We start from the raw sequence: 16,137 nt of genomic DNA, 5'->3' as shown, positions 1-16,137 counted from the left end.
TGGTAGAGTTGAAACTAAAGGCCAGTTCTTCAAGGACGCGGTGCGACTTTCCCTTAACAAAGGCGTTGCACTTCTTCATCCACAGTCAAAAATTCAAAACTAGAAATTTATCCGTGTGAATCAATACACGGCTTGGTACCACCAGACAGACTTATATCTTACAAAGGTCTCCAAAGAATAAAGAAGTGAAGGGGGAGATGGAGAAGTGGGTAAAGGAGCTGACGGGATCTTTTTCCAGGAGGTATACAAAAAACTGATTTCCGCCTCAACACCTGTATTGGATGTAATGTTTTGTTTAAATAATTCTTTTCAGAAGTTCACATAAATGGAATACATTTACTTCCCAGACGTGCCTGGGGTTTGTATAATTTCATCAATTTGTTTTCCATTATTCAGTAGGCATTTAAGTTTTGCTTCAACTTTGGAGCCTCAAATAAGTCAAGATTCAATTTAAAAACAAGTTTGCAAAATTTGAGCAAAGTACAAAATTAAAAAAAAATGCCTCCAGAAAACTCAGGTGTCTGATGTCTCAGCGTTGATGACGTCAAGGCCACGAGGGCAATTATTATTAATTTTAAAAGGCAAAAAAAAACTTCAAACAATTTTTGATAGTTCCTTTACAATTAATTTCCAAAAATAGGTCTCAATTTTCGGCTCTAGGGTGAGCGACCGATATTTTTGTAGAAGGTTAAAAGTCTAAGATTAGGAGCCAAATTAATTGTACCGTTTCTGGAAACATCTCCTGTGGGGTGAGGCTAAGGAAAAATTATATTCGTATATGATTTTCTTGGTGACTAGCAGAGACCTGTTGCAAATCTTTAGCAAAATAATATACTTTCAATTGGAAACAGTTCAAACCTTTTGCGAACCCTAACATAATGTTTATAATATATAATGACGGTTTACGTTGAAACTTGAATTTTTAAACGGTATGAAATATTACAATGTAGTTTAGTAGAGTTTATCATTAAAGAGGTAAAACCTGTGATAACAGCTAAGTTTTAGCTCTGAAGAAGCACAGAGTTTTGAATTCGATATGCTAATTAGGACAATTTATTAACTAAAAAAATGATAAAAACTATTCAAAAAAGGCACGGAATAGAAACCAAAATCAAAAAATCCTTTTATTATTATTTGTTTTCTATCGATCACTATCGTCATTTCGTATAATTTTCACGGGAAATATACAATAAATGTAATTTTATTTTATCATTTCTTAAAACATTTTCATAACCACATATTCATTTTGGACAAGATGACAAAACACAGCCGACAATATTATCTATTTTCTTATGTAGATATATTCAACAAGTATAAAATAAGATGTACAAAAGAAAAACGAAAAATGAAAGGCAAATGAAGAAGTTCGATCAATCAACTCAGTAGGAGTAGTTACTATTTCGATAGTAAATGTTATTGTGGTAACCATTGTCTTTACTCATTTAGAAATATTTATATGGTTAATTATTAGTCACATGTTTTCGATCATGTAAGTGCTAAGAGTTAATAAAATTGTGAATAAATTGAAAGGAAAGTCATAAATTATTACTTTATTACACTTGGTATTTTTACTAGTTGGTTAATTGAAATTCGTAATGATTTTAGATTCTAGAATATGTCGTGTCTCATTTGCAATTTGTTTTATAAATTGTCTTCAGTTGGTTTTATGTAAATAATTAAATTAATTTTCATTTGTTTACCTTAGACTACAACACGTACGCTTGTCTGCTTTTGCACTCTTGAATTTGATAGATTTGTATGTATACTTTCTACTATTTCTCCATTTCTCATCATTTGATTCCAATTAAATCAATGTATTATGTTGAAATTGATAACACTATTAACAAGGTTATTATTTCGAAATATTTAAGGCAAAAAAATAAAATTACATTTTTATGTGTTCTTTATTTTCAAATATATATTTCTATGTATAATTTTATAGCCTATACAAATGGTTTTTGTTGAATTTAAATACAACATGTATGCCCTTAGATTTCTATATTTTTTTTCTTGTTTTAACATCATCATCATATATTTTTTTAATAGATTTTTTTAAATAGCAATAACATTTTTTATCTACTTTCAATAGAGTTATTCTAAATTACAATATTTTTTTATTACATCTTTCTTGTTTTATATTTATGCAGCCGTTTGTTATGACATTTCATTAGTGTTAATTTTAAATCCCCCGTATTATCAACAATAAATTATTTATTTATGTTTCCTATTAAAGATCTATAGAATTTGAACAAATTCGCAACAGTTTTTAAGGAAAACTGGATCACTACATTAAAATAAAATTCACTTCTCTTAAAACTAAAAGAAAAACAATAATAAAATTAATAAAATCTGAAAATATATTTGACATAAGAAAATATCTTTATATATATTATCTATTTTCCATTAATAACAACGACGTCTTTTTAGAGATTTAACATTATTTTTGAATTTTATTATTTTTTGTCTATATATACGATTATTATATTATATAAAGCAACATAAGGAAAAATTGCTTAAGGATAACAGAACAGACAGTAACTAACCTTGATTGTTCAAACAAATTAGAAACTTAAGAAAATAAACAAGACATTTGGACTGAAATTATTTTGAAAAAGCTCCACTTACAATATCACAGTTGTATTTGTCATTGTAAAAATATTATATATAGTGCCGCCTTATTAAGTTCGAAAATGTAATTAAGAATGTATTTTGAACAATGTTTTCCGATTTTATTGGATCATTTGTATATTTTATATTTTTTCTCAGTTAGGTTTCGATGAATTTCTATTGATCTCGAGAAAAATGACATGCGGTTATATTTCATTGCGTTTCTAATGTGTTTTCTATGTATGTTGAAAAGTGGATACTTTGGCCTTGTGATGTTAGTAAAATTTTGAATTCATTTGGAAAAAATGTAGTTTTGTCTAGGGAGATTTTACAGCTTTAAATGTCTTATAGATTCAGATAATTTTTCCATATCAATTTCTCTTATGATGAGCATACATTGAATAATTCGGTCTTTATAAAATTATAATATTGCACGAATGTTCGAAGCCTATATGCTGACGACCGATATTATTTATAATGTTTTGAAATAAATCATACATAAGACTTAAAATGCTTCACCGATTCGGGCTCTTATGATTGAGAGCATGTATGATATTGTATTACCTATTGAATTATAATTATCGATATTTTTTAATGAACATTTCCTAGATATCAACTAGAAAAAGGCAAGATTAATTGGTAACTATTACGTGATAGTTTTATTGGTAACTACAGTTTTTTTTAACAATATATCTAGAAGTAAAATAAAAAGTCGATATGAAGAAATACATATGCGAAAAAGTGATGAATTTCATAACCGATAAGTTATCATAAAACTAGTCGAAGTGCACTTTATATTGCTGTAGTGCAATTTGAATAATTGGCTTGAATCTGCTGGCATACAAAAGGCAATGTGAGGAAAGATGATTAGTCGTGGAAAATATGTATGACAAAAGATTTTTTATGGAAAGGTGATGTGAAGAACGTATTGTTTGGAGCATTATCGGAACCTTTTTCTTGGACATGCGACGCAATATCATTTCTGTACACCTACTTCTAGAGACTAATTACATACCTTAATTAGAAGGACGGTTTGAAATGTACTATTTGCCTAGATGTCTTTTAATTACTTGGATAATTATATGCATATACATATAAGTTATCGCAGGAGAATAAACTGATTTTTTTCTCGATTAAAGCAGGAAGTGAATCAAGTATACTATATACTATATATATCAAACAACCTAGAAGAATGTTTGAGAGCGTAAATGAGTTGATTTAGTTTGAAGTATTGAAACTATTGACCGCAGTTTAAGTTTTCAATCCCATAGAAAATATACATATTTTGGAATTCATGCTTTCAGAGTTATGAAAAAACAATTGACAGAGCGTAAAGTTGCAAAAAGTTATTTCGGCCGAAATTTAAACTTTGTCTTTACAAGAAATACATAAATATCGTTTGCACCGCCTTAGAAATTTCCTGGCGAACTCTGAATCATATATGCTTGAGAAAAACTCATATTCAAGTGCTATTGATATTTTAATTAGACATTCATCAAAAGAATATGAGCTGGAAGTACCGATCGAAAATTATTTTTCAGATAACGTGTCTTCAATTCTTATTATCGTGGAGCTTCAACTCAGTTTTTTTTCTTGTTGGTATTTTTAATAAGATTGTGTAAGTGATAAGCTTAGAACAGCGGAACAAGTGCCAAGATAAACAAAAACATATATGATGCAACCAGGACTCAAATCTTAGTCAGATGGTCAAGGGGCTGATGCTCAACTAACTCGACCTCTGTACTTATAGAGATAGATGGATTTACTGCCTTAGGTGGAAACAGGGAAAATTTGTCCATTGATTACTATAGATCTGATTAGTACAAGGGGGTAGAAGCAATTTATGGTCTGCACAATCAATTGATTCCCCCAAGAGCAGCTGATACCCCTACAACCACATGGTTTGCTTCATTTCGGTCAAAGGTTGAATTCAATTCTTTTTTCGCATATAATATTTCTATGAGGAAATTTTGATTTTGGAAACAACAATCGAGACAAGTGTCTAAACTTTCTTTCATAAAGAATCAAAATGATTTTCATTATAATATTGCATCAAGGCTAGTTCAAATGGTGACTAAATAAAATACAAATGAAGATAGAATATGAATTCAAAACAAAATGTCTCTTATTCATGATACATTAAGAAATGTAATCTGAACATGTAATAAACATATGGTAGAACATAAAAAAGCAAAAATATCATGTTAAAAATAATGAAGGCGACATGTGAGCGTTTTCTGTAAATACTTCCTTTTAATATAGGCTTTATATTGAAAGATAGTTATTGTTTTTTTATAAGATGAATGAATATAATATCTCCATTAAATTAGCATTTAAATTTAAATTATTTATTATTGATTTGATTTATTGTTGGTGTTGTGTGGTTTCGTATGAAATACCTGATAAACGATATTTAGGTTGATGAAATAAGCCGAACAAAAGGAAAGTGATGATAATATCAATGCGTGTGACGAATGTTCGATACTAAAAATTGCAAAAGTAAATTTGAGTGTTTGTATACGAGCAACATGGCTTGAGTGCTTTCAGTAAAATATCTAAGCATGTGAAGTTTGTTAAATACGAAAGTGGTGGATGCAAATGTTGTGCCTGTTAGGTATTCATTGGCAAATTGCATTATGGGCAACATTTTATGTTTTGTTTTTCTTTTGATTTTCTTTCCTGCTTCGTTTCAGTGATCGAAAAAAGTAACTACTTGCAGAATATAAGATAAAATATATTTTTCGCGTTGTTTCAGGTTAACCTGCATAGATAGGTTGGCCGAATATGACATTTCAACTAATAAAGTATATATTAACTTGAAAATGTACGCAAGGCATATTCTCTAATCAACTTTTTGTTGCACAGAGGAAAGGACACTGAATTTTGTCTAAGTGTGTGATAATAATTAAATAAAACATTCTGTGATGAACAATAATGTCAAGTATTGAGTTAATGCTAATCTAAATTGAAAACTCCTGGCATAGAACATACTAGGTTATTTCTTATCCCTTTCTCTTAGGGTTAATAAAATAAGCAGAAAGATAATAAGTTATGTGATGTTTCATCAATCAATCAAAACTAAGGAAAATAAACAAAATGGGCGCGCGCAAAATATAGTTATAATTTATTGTTTTATTCCTATTACTTTTTCTTCAATTTCCTTTCTTTAGAACTATCATACCAATTCAAATTTTTCGTTTTTTGGTTACACAATTTTGGAATTTCACATTGATTTGAAAAGAAAATAAGCAACGAATAAAGAAACTGTCATATTTATAAATCGTTAACTGATAGAGTCGCCTGGGTCATTTTTCAACTAGCAAACCATTCATTTTAATTACCACACAAAGTTGAACTTAGTTATTCTACAACTTTATTCTACCTGCATCTGATATTACTGTGACGATTCTATTGCTTCATTCATGATTTAGGATATTTTAGTTCAACTTAACAGCAAGTATTATTCATAGATATAGCTTCTCGATGATGGCAATTTGAAGCTTTCCTTCGTTTGTTTTTTTTTTTCCGTTGTCAGACTTTAATTTTTGGTTTGGGACGCAACGTGAGTTTTCATTAAGAAACATAAGCCAGTTTCCAAAATATTCGCCCAGTTAACACTTTTTATATTCACATCAACGCAGCTTTCAAGTGCACATGGTGCACTTATTGATGGTGTTATGTAGTGTGACATTTTTGGCTCAACCGCTTCTAATTTTACGAGGTTGCTTATTTTCACATTTCTGGAATTATGTACTGAAGAATAAAATCATTCTGAAGAGAAATTCAAAATGCATAGAAGATTCCGTTTTGCAAGGAAAAGGAGTTTTGATATTATAAGAGCAAATCAGCTATTTAACCTTTGGAGATTTCTACTAATAAAATAAACTAAAAATTTAATTTTCGACCTTGCAGTATGTTTCATAGGGATTTTATTAATATAGAAGCTGTCAAAATAAAATATATAATAAGATAAAGGCAATAATTCTTTTTACTAACTATATAAAAATCAACGAAATACAAAGCGAACTATAATTTAAAAGGTAGTTTAGTAAAGTCCACTTTAATAGTACGACTAGAAATAAATGGAATTGATATTCAGTATTCACTGAAAACGCTCACGTCTTCTTGCAGTATTTCAAGCGGTTTTCCATACTTCTCTTATTATCGTTGTTTTATTGTTTGGCATTTGTTTTGCTATGTATGGTTTGAATTTGGATATTAATTAAGTTGTTTAAGGCGTCCGATTTTGAATCCATAGAAATAGTCATTCCGTAGCTTGAAATAGCAATTCTATGATAAACCGCAATCTGCTTTTATTGATTTTAATTGAACAATATATAATTTTGTTTTTATTTTCCTTAAATACTCAACATTTCCATAAAAGTTACTTTTTAGTTTCGTTTCTCTTTTTCTTCGCAGTTAAACATCTATTTCAGAATTTTAAAATATTTTTATCTTTAAATACAATAGAACTATACCTTTCTTTGCTTTGAATTATTTTTAAAATTTATTATCATTCTTTGTAAATTTATTAGCTATCATTGTTTTCTTTTTATTTTTTATTATACACAGCTATGGTGAACTTGATAATAATGTAAACAATATTAATTACTGCATAACAGGTGTTAAGCTATTTTGATTTTGACGCGCCCTCTTTGTCTCCTCCTCGTTGATTTTTTGATCAATAATATAATGTGCCGTTGCTATGGCACTGGGTTGACCAGTTATTGTAACAATACGATTTCTAGTGCCAGGAGCGAATATGCCTTTTTTAGATATTTGAATATTAGCGCCAGATAGATGTTGTATTTCAACTAAACTACGACCATTGGGACCTGTAATTTTTGTTTTCGATTAAGATTTAAGGGTGTTTCATTTTGATAGTAAAATAAAATAAAAAAATGGGTTGTCGACAAATATATAAAAAGGTGGAAACTAATTATGTACATTGCTTCTGTCCGATAATGAAAAGTAGATAATAATTTTAACAAATTCTTCCAAAAGCTATTCATTTGTATTTGAAAACCTACCCTAATTAAATCGCATTTAAAATTTCGATTAAAACCAATCAATCAAATCTCGTTGCATATGAATTTCGAAGTTCATAATTTTGTGGATATTTTAAATATTATTTAAATTGTGTTATTCTTTTCAATTTTTATTTGTTTTGTTTGCGATGGAATGTTTGATAGAAGTTTGTTCTTGTTTTACAAACTCTATGCTCAGATTAAAAATGGAGTACTTGTTTCTATATAATTTGGACTTATATTTAATTGACTCTCTACATTCTTTGAATCGAAGACATGAGGGAACATTATGTGTAGAGCGCTTATTACTGGCTGGTAGTAAATATGGCAAATTTCAGGTAACGGTTATTATGAAAGTTATGGAGGAAGATGGCATCCTGTCCCGCAGTGAGTGTTTTCACAGTTTGGACCAATCTAGGGACCAAACTCCCTGAAATTTTTCAAATGCACTTTTCATGAAACCGTGTTGTTAGTCCAAGTGCAATTGATAAAATCAAGTGAAAACAGGACAAAGACCCTTCATTCCACTTTTGTTAGATACGTTTTTATCTGAAATGTGTCAGTTAGTAGAAATCATTAGAAGGATTCACACAAAGGGCGCTGTGATGAAAAGAAGAATTCCCTAAAATTAATCAACTTATGTAATGCAAACAACAAATATCCTATGTAAACAAAAACTAATTTTGACATACTTTGCAATTTAAAATTTTCCCCTTGCAAGAAAATGGAATATACTATATAATAACCATCCATATAGAAATTGTCTCGGGATGTTTGCCTCTTCGATTTCAGTGAAGTGAATCAGAAGGCAAATGTAAAGAAATAGAGAAACAAATCTAGCAGCAGCTAATACTCCGATTTAGAATTTTGGTCGAAAAGTGGTCGAATGAGCTAGAAGATCAGAGAGATACCCTAAACACAATGTTGACTTTTCAACTTTCCTTGAGATTCCTAATGAGATTTCCATCAATATAAAACCAATTTGATTGACAACAAAGGTTCAATAACATAATCATGAAATCAATTGTTAGGTAGTTTGCATCCCTGAGTTTTGTGCCGTTATCGCCAAGAAGTAACGGTTTATGATGTTAGAATGGTTAAAACTTAAAAGAAAAACAGGAAAAATGGGAAATTTTAATTTCAGTCCACATACACTTCAAATCTATTGTGTTCGTGATTCTCGTAAACTCAAAATGTAGATCCGATAATCCAAGAGTTGCCCAATTTTAATTTTAAGGGATATGAAGATGAAACGAAATCGAAAGGGCCCTACATGATTTTTTTTCTACACCCTATCACTTTTAACTGCGACTATGAAAACAGAGAAAACCTAATCAAAAAGAAATGTGTATGGACATCATTTCCATCAATTTTTACGATTAAAGATAAATACACTTCGTGGAAACTATAGAATAATGGAATGGTAAACAAATACAACAAACAAAAAATAAACAAAGAGTAGAATATTGTGAACCCCTTACAGACTAGTTTAAAACAAACTATTTAATAACAACTTATTTCTTTAGAGATATATTTTATGTATTTTTCAATTTTTTTTTCTTTATCGTTGTTAACTTTATTAATATTTACATTTGTAACGATTTATATAGATAACGAAAAAGATTGCAATATATTAATTCTTTAATAATTATATCTATTTATATATAAAAACCAATTTCATTATTGACTACTCTGAGGCTTACTAGGTTGTTTTGTTTTTATTTTGTAAAAATCATTTGTTGGTACACACATCACAAATCCTTCTGGTATATCTTTCTTATACTTTCCTCTTCTTGATCTTTCAATTTCTTTCGGTTTCGTTTTCTTTTCTAAATTTACTATCTAACTAAATAACTGAGCATAAAGTTTATTGGACAAAGAGCAAACGAACATGACGATCACGTTGGTGATAATTCTATTTTTTACTTAAATATAATTTTTTTCTACTTTTTCCATAAAGCTTAAAATTTAGAAACCATAATCCAATTTATACAAATTCATGTAATTCCTTCTTTTTGTTTTTAGTGCTTTGATTAAAAACAAATAGAAAATACAAATTATGTTTACAACTATCAATTGGAAGTAAAAATGTATACTTTAAAATTATATTGCATTAAATTTGCGTCACAAAATAATAAAAAATGAACCATTTAAAGCAAGAAAAACATTTAAAAAACAACAATGACTAACTTTGTTATTAATTCATAAAATATTATTTAAAATGTGTAAAAAACAATGTGAAATTGGTAATAATATAAAATAATGTTGTACAAAAATAAAATACGGAAACAAACAAATTTAACGAAAAAGATTTTGAAAATCCGGAGATGTGTCTTTATATAAATGTTAACAAAAGATTTGATTATGAATTTTTAGAACACAAAGGAACATAGGAGGAAATGGTCAGCGGAGAGTGTGATGATTCCATCAGGGAAAAGAAAACGAGGAATTTACACAAAAATTATTTCAATATTTGTGTTAAAAATAAATGTTCATTTAAAATGGGGGAAAAATTGCAAAAAAACTAATATCGATAAAAGTAACCTGGTTGCACACCTAATATAGCGCCTACGATTCCTTCCGGTATTTCAATATTTTTCGCATCCTTTGCACCAAGGTCGCCGGGTGTTGGGCTTTTACTAAGTGCTCCTAAAGTCTGCGCACCTAGAGCTTGTGCTGTAGCACCAGTTGTTGCAGCGGCCAAGCCGAAATTATTGTTGTTTATTGAAATTGGTGTAGCTGCTTGAGAGCCAGTATGACGAAATGGGTCGAATTGTACAGCTGCTGCTGCATCTATTGTTTGGCGTGGGGCCGCTGATTGCTGATTAATATATTGTTCCAAATTGACCTGACCCAGGGTACCGAAAACGCTACCACTTGCTGCTGCAGCCGCATTAACAGCTGATTGTTCTAAAGCAGATACACCCAAATAACTAACGGGAGCTGAATGTGCTCCATTTGTGTGTGGTAGACCAACACCTACCCCAAGAACTCCGTATTTGGCTAAGACTCCGAGCGCACCACAAACTTCAGTTGTAACACTTTCCGTGTATCCAGCGCCTCTCATAGCAACCTATAAGGTGTAGTTTAGAAAAGGATTCAATGAGTGAATCAGTAATGAGGTGTGGGTAACTTATAAGTATGGATGCTCATGGGATGGGATGAGATACAATGAAAAGATAATCAAGAAAAGATGATGATTGAGTTTGTATAGAAATGCTCTTACCTTGATATGATCGAGAAGCTGGGTCGCAATTGTTGGATTAGGCGACGGATTCGGTGCTGTCAGGTTCAGGGACAGATTTATGCCTGTACCATTCACTAGAATTCCTGTTCCGCCGACTGTCGTTCCCAAAGCAGAATTCAGTGAGGCCGTACTCGAACTAATGGCATTTTGATTGGTTGCATATGGTGAACCGGTTGGATTGTAGTTAGCTACTGGCCCACTTATATCCGCATATGAAACATTCAAACAAGTACCCGATTGTGGATCTTCAACTATTTTCGCTAGAATCATCTTACATGCAGTTTTATTATTATCCTTTTCGCCGATAATTGTTATACAACGCTCTTGCAGTGTTATGTCTTTTGGTTTTTGCGAAATTTGTACATAGGAACCACTCTCCTCCTTAATTTGCTTAATATAGGCACCCGCTTTACCGATTATCATACCGGCTGTGGAATTCGGCACTAAAATCTTAACCTGCTTATCACGTTCTTGTGTCTGTTTTGTTTCGATATCGTTGATTTTTGTTGCTAAATCGGGTTTTTCGCGAATCTTATCCATTATAAAATCTAGTACAGTCATTATGGCGTCTACTGATCCAGTTATGAGACATACACGTTCTTGTGTACCTAAATTGGAAAAAGAAGAAAAAAATAATTATTGAAAGATTACTGCTTATAATTAAAAGCGAAATTGCCAAATGATGGCAACTTTATTAAAAAAATTGCTAAGGAAAACTTGAGGACGACCACAGTCGGAAATGTTATGATGAAATCGGGTATTTCTCACATTGTCGCTCGGTTGAAAAACTGACTAAGGAGGTTTTTACTATATAGTCCTGTTTAGAAGGCAGTTTAATTTCACCGAGAATTCTATAGAGATTGGAAGTAATATAGTGTGTAGTCTCTGGGCTATACCGTGGATGAATTACAATTATTCAATCAAACTCCTAACATTCTGAAATGCGGAGTCGGACATTGTCATGATGGCTGCCAATGATACCTGATGATTGATAACGATATATACATAAGAAAGGACATGCTATGCAGTGGATATGACGTTGCTGAGTACCATCTAGTAGATATTTCTCGCTACTTTCCTAGGACAGACAGCCTTATACGCCCAAAACATCATGGCCCCATACCAATGATGTTCACTACAGTCAAATCAGCAATAGGTCAAATTTCCTCTGTGCAACAATCAACGAAAAAACTGGTCATAATTTATAACATACTTTCATTGATTTTAAAACTTCCTATGATAGCCCACTCTACACGACCCTAAGAGAATTCGATACCTGAACAAAAATAGTAAGTTTGGCCAGGCTGACTCTGACCAATGTGCGAGGCCAGACGAACGCAATAGGATTATTTTTGAGATCTTTCACCATCACTAACGATCTAAGAGAAGGATTCTATCATACAGGTACATTCTTGTCAGCAACATTGAGAAGGATATTGCTTTTGGCACTCTCTCTGATTCTTAACAGAGTTTACAAGAACTGTTTCGGTAATAGATCAAAAAGCTGGCATAGTAGCCAGACGGTGGTCTTGTTAATCGGCATGTATCCTTCGGAGATTTGGGTTCTTAGTAATCAAGGTTTCGGGTTTGCTAGCTATGAAACCCATTCTGGAAGTCTTCCGGGAGTTCTTGTCACAATGACTTGGACGTTTCCTTTGGATTCGAACTGTTGTCGTTTCAGGCGAGGGCGCCAAAAATTCCTTATGACACCAAGATGATCAAAAAAGATCAGAGGCATATTTTTTACCTTGGACGTGCTTATCCGCTGTTTTTTTGATTGTGAGCCATTCCGTACTTTGGTGTTCCGTTTCCCGGTCGGACTGGAAACACCAGGTTTTGCTTTCAGTGACAACGTTAGACAGAAAATGAAGGTTTTCTCTAATGTATTGAAAAGTGCATGCTGAAATTTGCGAAAAATTTGCTCTTTTTAAGGTTTTGTGTGAAACAAAACCTTATTAGAATCGAGACGGTGTCTGTCTGTCCGTCTGTCCGTCTGTCGGTCTGTCTGTCTGTCTGTCTGTCTGTCTGTCACACCCGATTTATTCGGAAACGGCTAGACCGATTATCACGAAAATTGGTGAGAATATGTAGTCTGGTGATCCCTTTACATGCAGTAAGTGGCGCCATCTTGTGTTAAGTTTAAGGGGGGGCTCCCCGTACATGTGAATGGAGGGTGCAAATTTTTTTTCGCAGAATGTAGCCATGTAGGGTATCAAATAAAAGGTCTTAATTGGTACTTTTCGAATCTGGTTCAATATTTGATATTAGATGAAACATAGGGGAGTGAGGGTTCAAAATATGACCCACAAAAAGTGTAACAGGTCTCGTTCTCAGAACCTATCCAACCGAAAAATCTGAAAAAAATCACAGTGGTGCATCTCTACGAAATCTAGGCCTCAAAATATATCCGGTTCCGATATCTGCACAAATAAAGTTAATAATAGTATATTTCCACATTTTAGAAATTTACCCAGCACCCCCCCTTATGTTCATCCCAGAAGTACAAAAGTTGGCATGCCTATAATGAAGAATATAATGCACAGTTTGGTCAAGTTTGAAGAAAATCCAACTATTACTAACAAAGTTATAGGGGGTGAAACTTTACAATTTTTTGTAAATTTCGTGCGCTCTTCAACCTGCATGACGTCATCATCACATATCAATTCGTCAATACCACAACGAAATGAGTTCTTATGAATTGGGTCGCAGAGAATTATTTTGTTTTAGTTTTTTAGTTATTTGTCAGCCAGATATGTGTGTATGTAGGTATATAATATATGCGTGCTAATGAACTTTGCGGGTAGTGCCTAATTCAAATAGATATAAGAAGTAAATCGGAAATATGGGTACGTTCAATTTATATACGTGCATATATGTGTACAGTATTCGGTAATAGGCAGTTTGTTTGTTTAGGGTGAGCGTAATATCTATGGCTGTAATATGTACGTATGTCTCGTAGTTTGGAAAAATATGAAGGATTATGTTGGATTTATAGCTATATACGGATAGAAAAATGTGCGTTGAAGTTTCTTCCATAAGATGAACACAAAACCTTTATACCCGAAGCGCGAGCTTCCGGTATTCCAACTTGTTTCATCACTAAAGTCTTGGCAAAAATTTCGTCAACGCTTTCCTCATTGGAAATTTTTCAATTTCCATTGAGTACCATTGCTGGCTATGCCATGCAATCTAATATCCCAAGATAGTCGACTAGTGCGTCGCCCAAGAAACACATGGCTCAGAACAGTGGAAGAAGAGTCCAGGCTTCTCGGCAAGTCCGGGAGGCAGCTGAAACATATGTCATCAAACCGTACACACCTGCTGAATAGGTGTGTTTGACAAAGCAATCGTGAACAAGTCAAACAGTACTAATTAAAAGTGAAAATGTTGATGCTTTGATGTATGCGGGTTATACTCTCAAATCGGTTTTTTAAAGAGGGATACAGGTGCATGCAGCTGTATCCACTTTATACGCATATATAAGTACAATAGTTCAAAACTACTAACCGGGTGATATTATTTGGCGCACACATATAATAATTTATTTTGAATTTTTGCTTTGATAGTTTAACACGGAATAATAAAAATAATCGTTGGGGCAACAATCCATATTGGATCAGAGACTTGAAATGTGTTAGAACACTTCATTCAAGACTGGGACGGTACACTACAGTACACTGTAGGAGGCAATGTGGTCAGTATTGCCATAGATTATTACCCTGATTTGACTCAGGTACTCATTCATAGCTGAGTCGACTGGTATCCGACATTCAGTCACGATAAAAAATCGCTCTGCACCAGTGAAATTTGAACTGCGACCTTCCGCTACAACAGCCCAGCGCTCTAACCAGTTGAGCCATCCGGACACAGGAAACAATGAAGAATCTAAAAACGTGACGCTATTGAACCCTCGCTATAGATTTAGTATTCGTCAAACTATATTTAGCAAAATATGTTTTATTTTCTAGCACGGGAAATACAAAACTAAATTATTTTTAAACTTTCAATACATACCTGGATAGAAATCATGTGATTTTGACATTTTAACTCTAGCCCCAGCATCTTTTTGCAGTGATGCTATAGTTTCACCACCCTTTCCAATAATAGCACCAGCTGCAACAGCTGGTACCAATATTTTGAAATGATATGCGGCATCACCACCTGAAATTTACAGAAAAGAAAAGAACGTACAGTAATTTACAATGATTTTTTTAATTAGTAGAGAACGAGTATGAGTACTACTGCTTTTCGCCAATTGGCATGGGTTTTTTGACATTAAATATCTCCACTTATACCCCTCCAATGACATTTCTTTACTTTCTTCATGATATTGAGTACTTTTTGTTTAGTGCACAAAAAAATTGAATTGAGTAGTTTCATTAACAATAAATTAGGCACAACCGGATCCAAAAAGTTACTCCATTTTGGTTCATAAACATATTCAAAGAGGCAGACAAAATCAATCGTTATTTCCCTGTGGTGTCTGCCGGACAGGGCTAATGACGGTAGCAGCAAGTGCGAGACGCTATACTCCCACCTATAAGTTAACTTTTCCTGTGGTCTTATTGCCCCGAAATTCAAAGACACGTCCGACACGGAACCCATGGGATAAACTGAAAAGACCATGCAACTGGATTTTGAATTATTCTCTCCGATTCTGAGATGTGCCATCCTCGTGTAGACCTGGAGAAGCACTAAACGAGAGAGTTTGGAGAGGCAGTCATTATTGATAAAACTTGCTGTATACGTCAAATTCATAAATGACAGACTGTGTGCCTTCGGAATATGGACGAAATTATGGTTAGTCAACGTGCATGCCCCTATTGAAGCAAAAAATTTGACAACTAAAAATGACTTCCACTCTCAATCATATTTAAACTACTCGCTACCTCACAACAACATTGAAATATCGATTGAGCATTTTATCGTTCAACACAGCATTCATGAGGCCAAAAATGACAAATGATTTCGCCTCTAGTGGGAATATAATCCTTCCTACATAGGCGCATACATCAAAAGAATCTGTGTATCTTCAGATGTAGAACTTATAATTAGGTCCAAAGCATTGGCTATTCTCCTGTGCCATTAATCCGCAACTACCTACAAATATTTGTTCACCTTTTATTTTTTTGAAACTTTTTGTGCTTCGTCAACTAGATGTGCAGTTTTGACATTGATGAATATTCTCCATCTAAGATGACAGAGTTCTAATAAGCCCCTGAAAGGTAATATCCGTGACTGGCAACGAATAATCGG

General features: G+C 32.7%; 1 protein-coding gene across 23 annotated transcripts in view; it reads right to left on the bottom strand.

The window, feature by feature from the left end:
- Window positions 1–1,099: 1,099 nt before the first annotated feature.
- Window positions 1,100–16,137, bottom strand: part of LOC119651965 (RNA-binding protein Nova-1) — a 278,014-nt gene continuing 262,976 nt past the window's right edge. For all 23 annotated transcript variants that reach the window (XM_038055844.1, XM_038055833.1, XM_038055842.1 and 20 more), the window contains 4 exons: window positions 14,896–15,042; window positions 10,861–11,489; window positions 10,191–10,707; window positions 1,100–7,442 (listed from right to left, as the gene is read on the bottom strand). In XM_038055844.1, the coding sequence (XP_037911772.1) occupies window positions 7,216–7,442; window positions 10,191–10,707; window positions 10,861–11,489; window positions 14,896–15,042 (1,520 nt within the window). In that variant the 3' untranslated portion in view covers window positions 1,100–7,215. The remainder of the gene's footprint in view (window positions 7,443–10,190; window positions 10,708–10,860; window positions 11,490–14,895; window positions 15,043–16,137) is intronic.

Source organism: Hermetia illucens, chromosome 3, assembly GCF_905115235.1.
Source record: "Hermetia illucens chromosome 3, iHerIll2.2.curated.20191125, whole genome shotgun sequence".
Taxonomy (NCBI): domain Eukaryota; kingdom Metazoa; phylum Arthropoda; class Insecta; order Diptera; family Stratiomyidae; genus Hermetia; species Hermetia illucens.
Note: the sequence above shows the minus strand (reverse complement) of the source record. Positions and strands in the feature narration are given on the sequence as shown.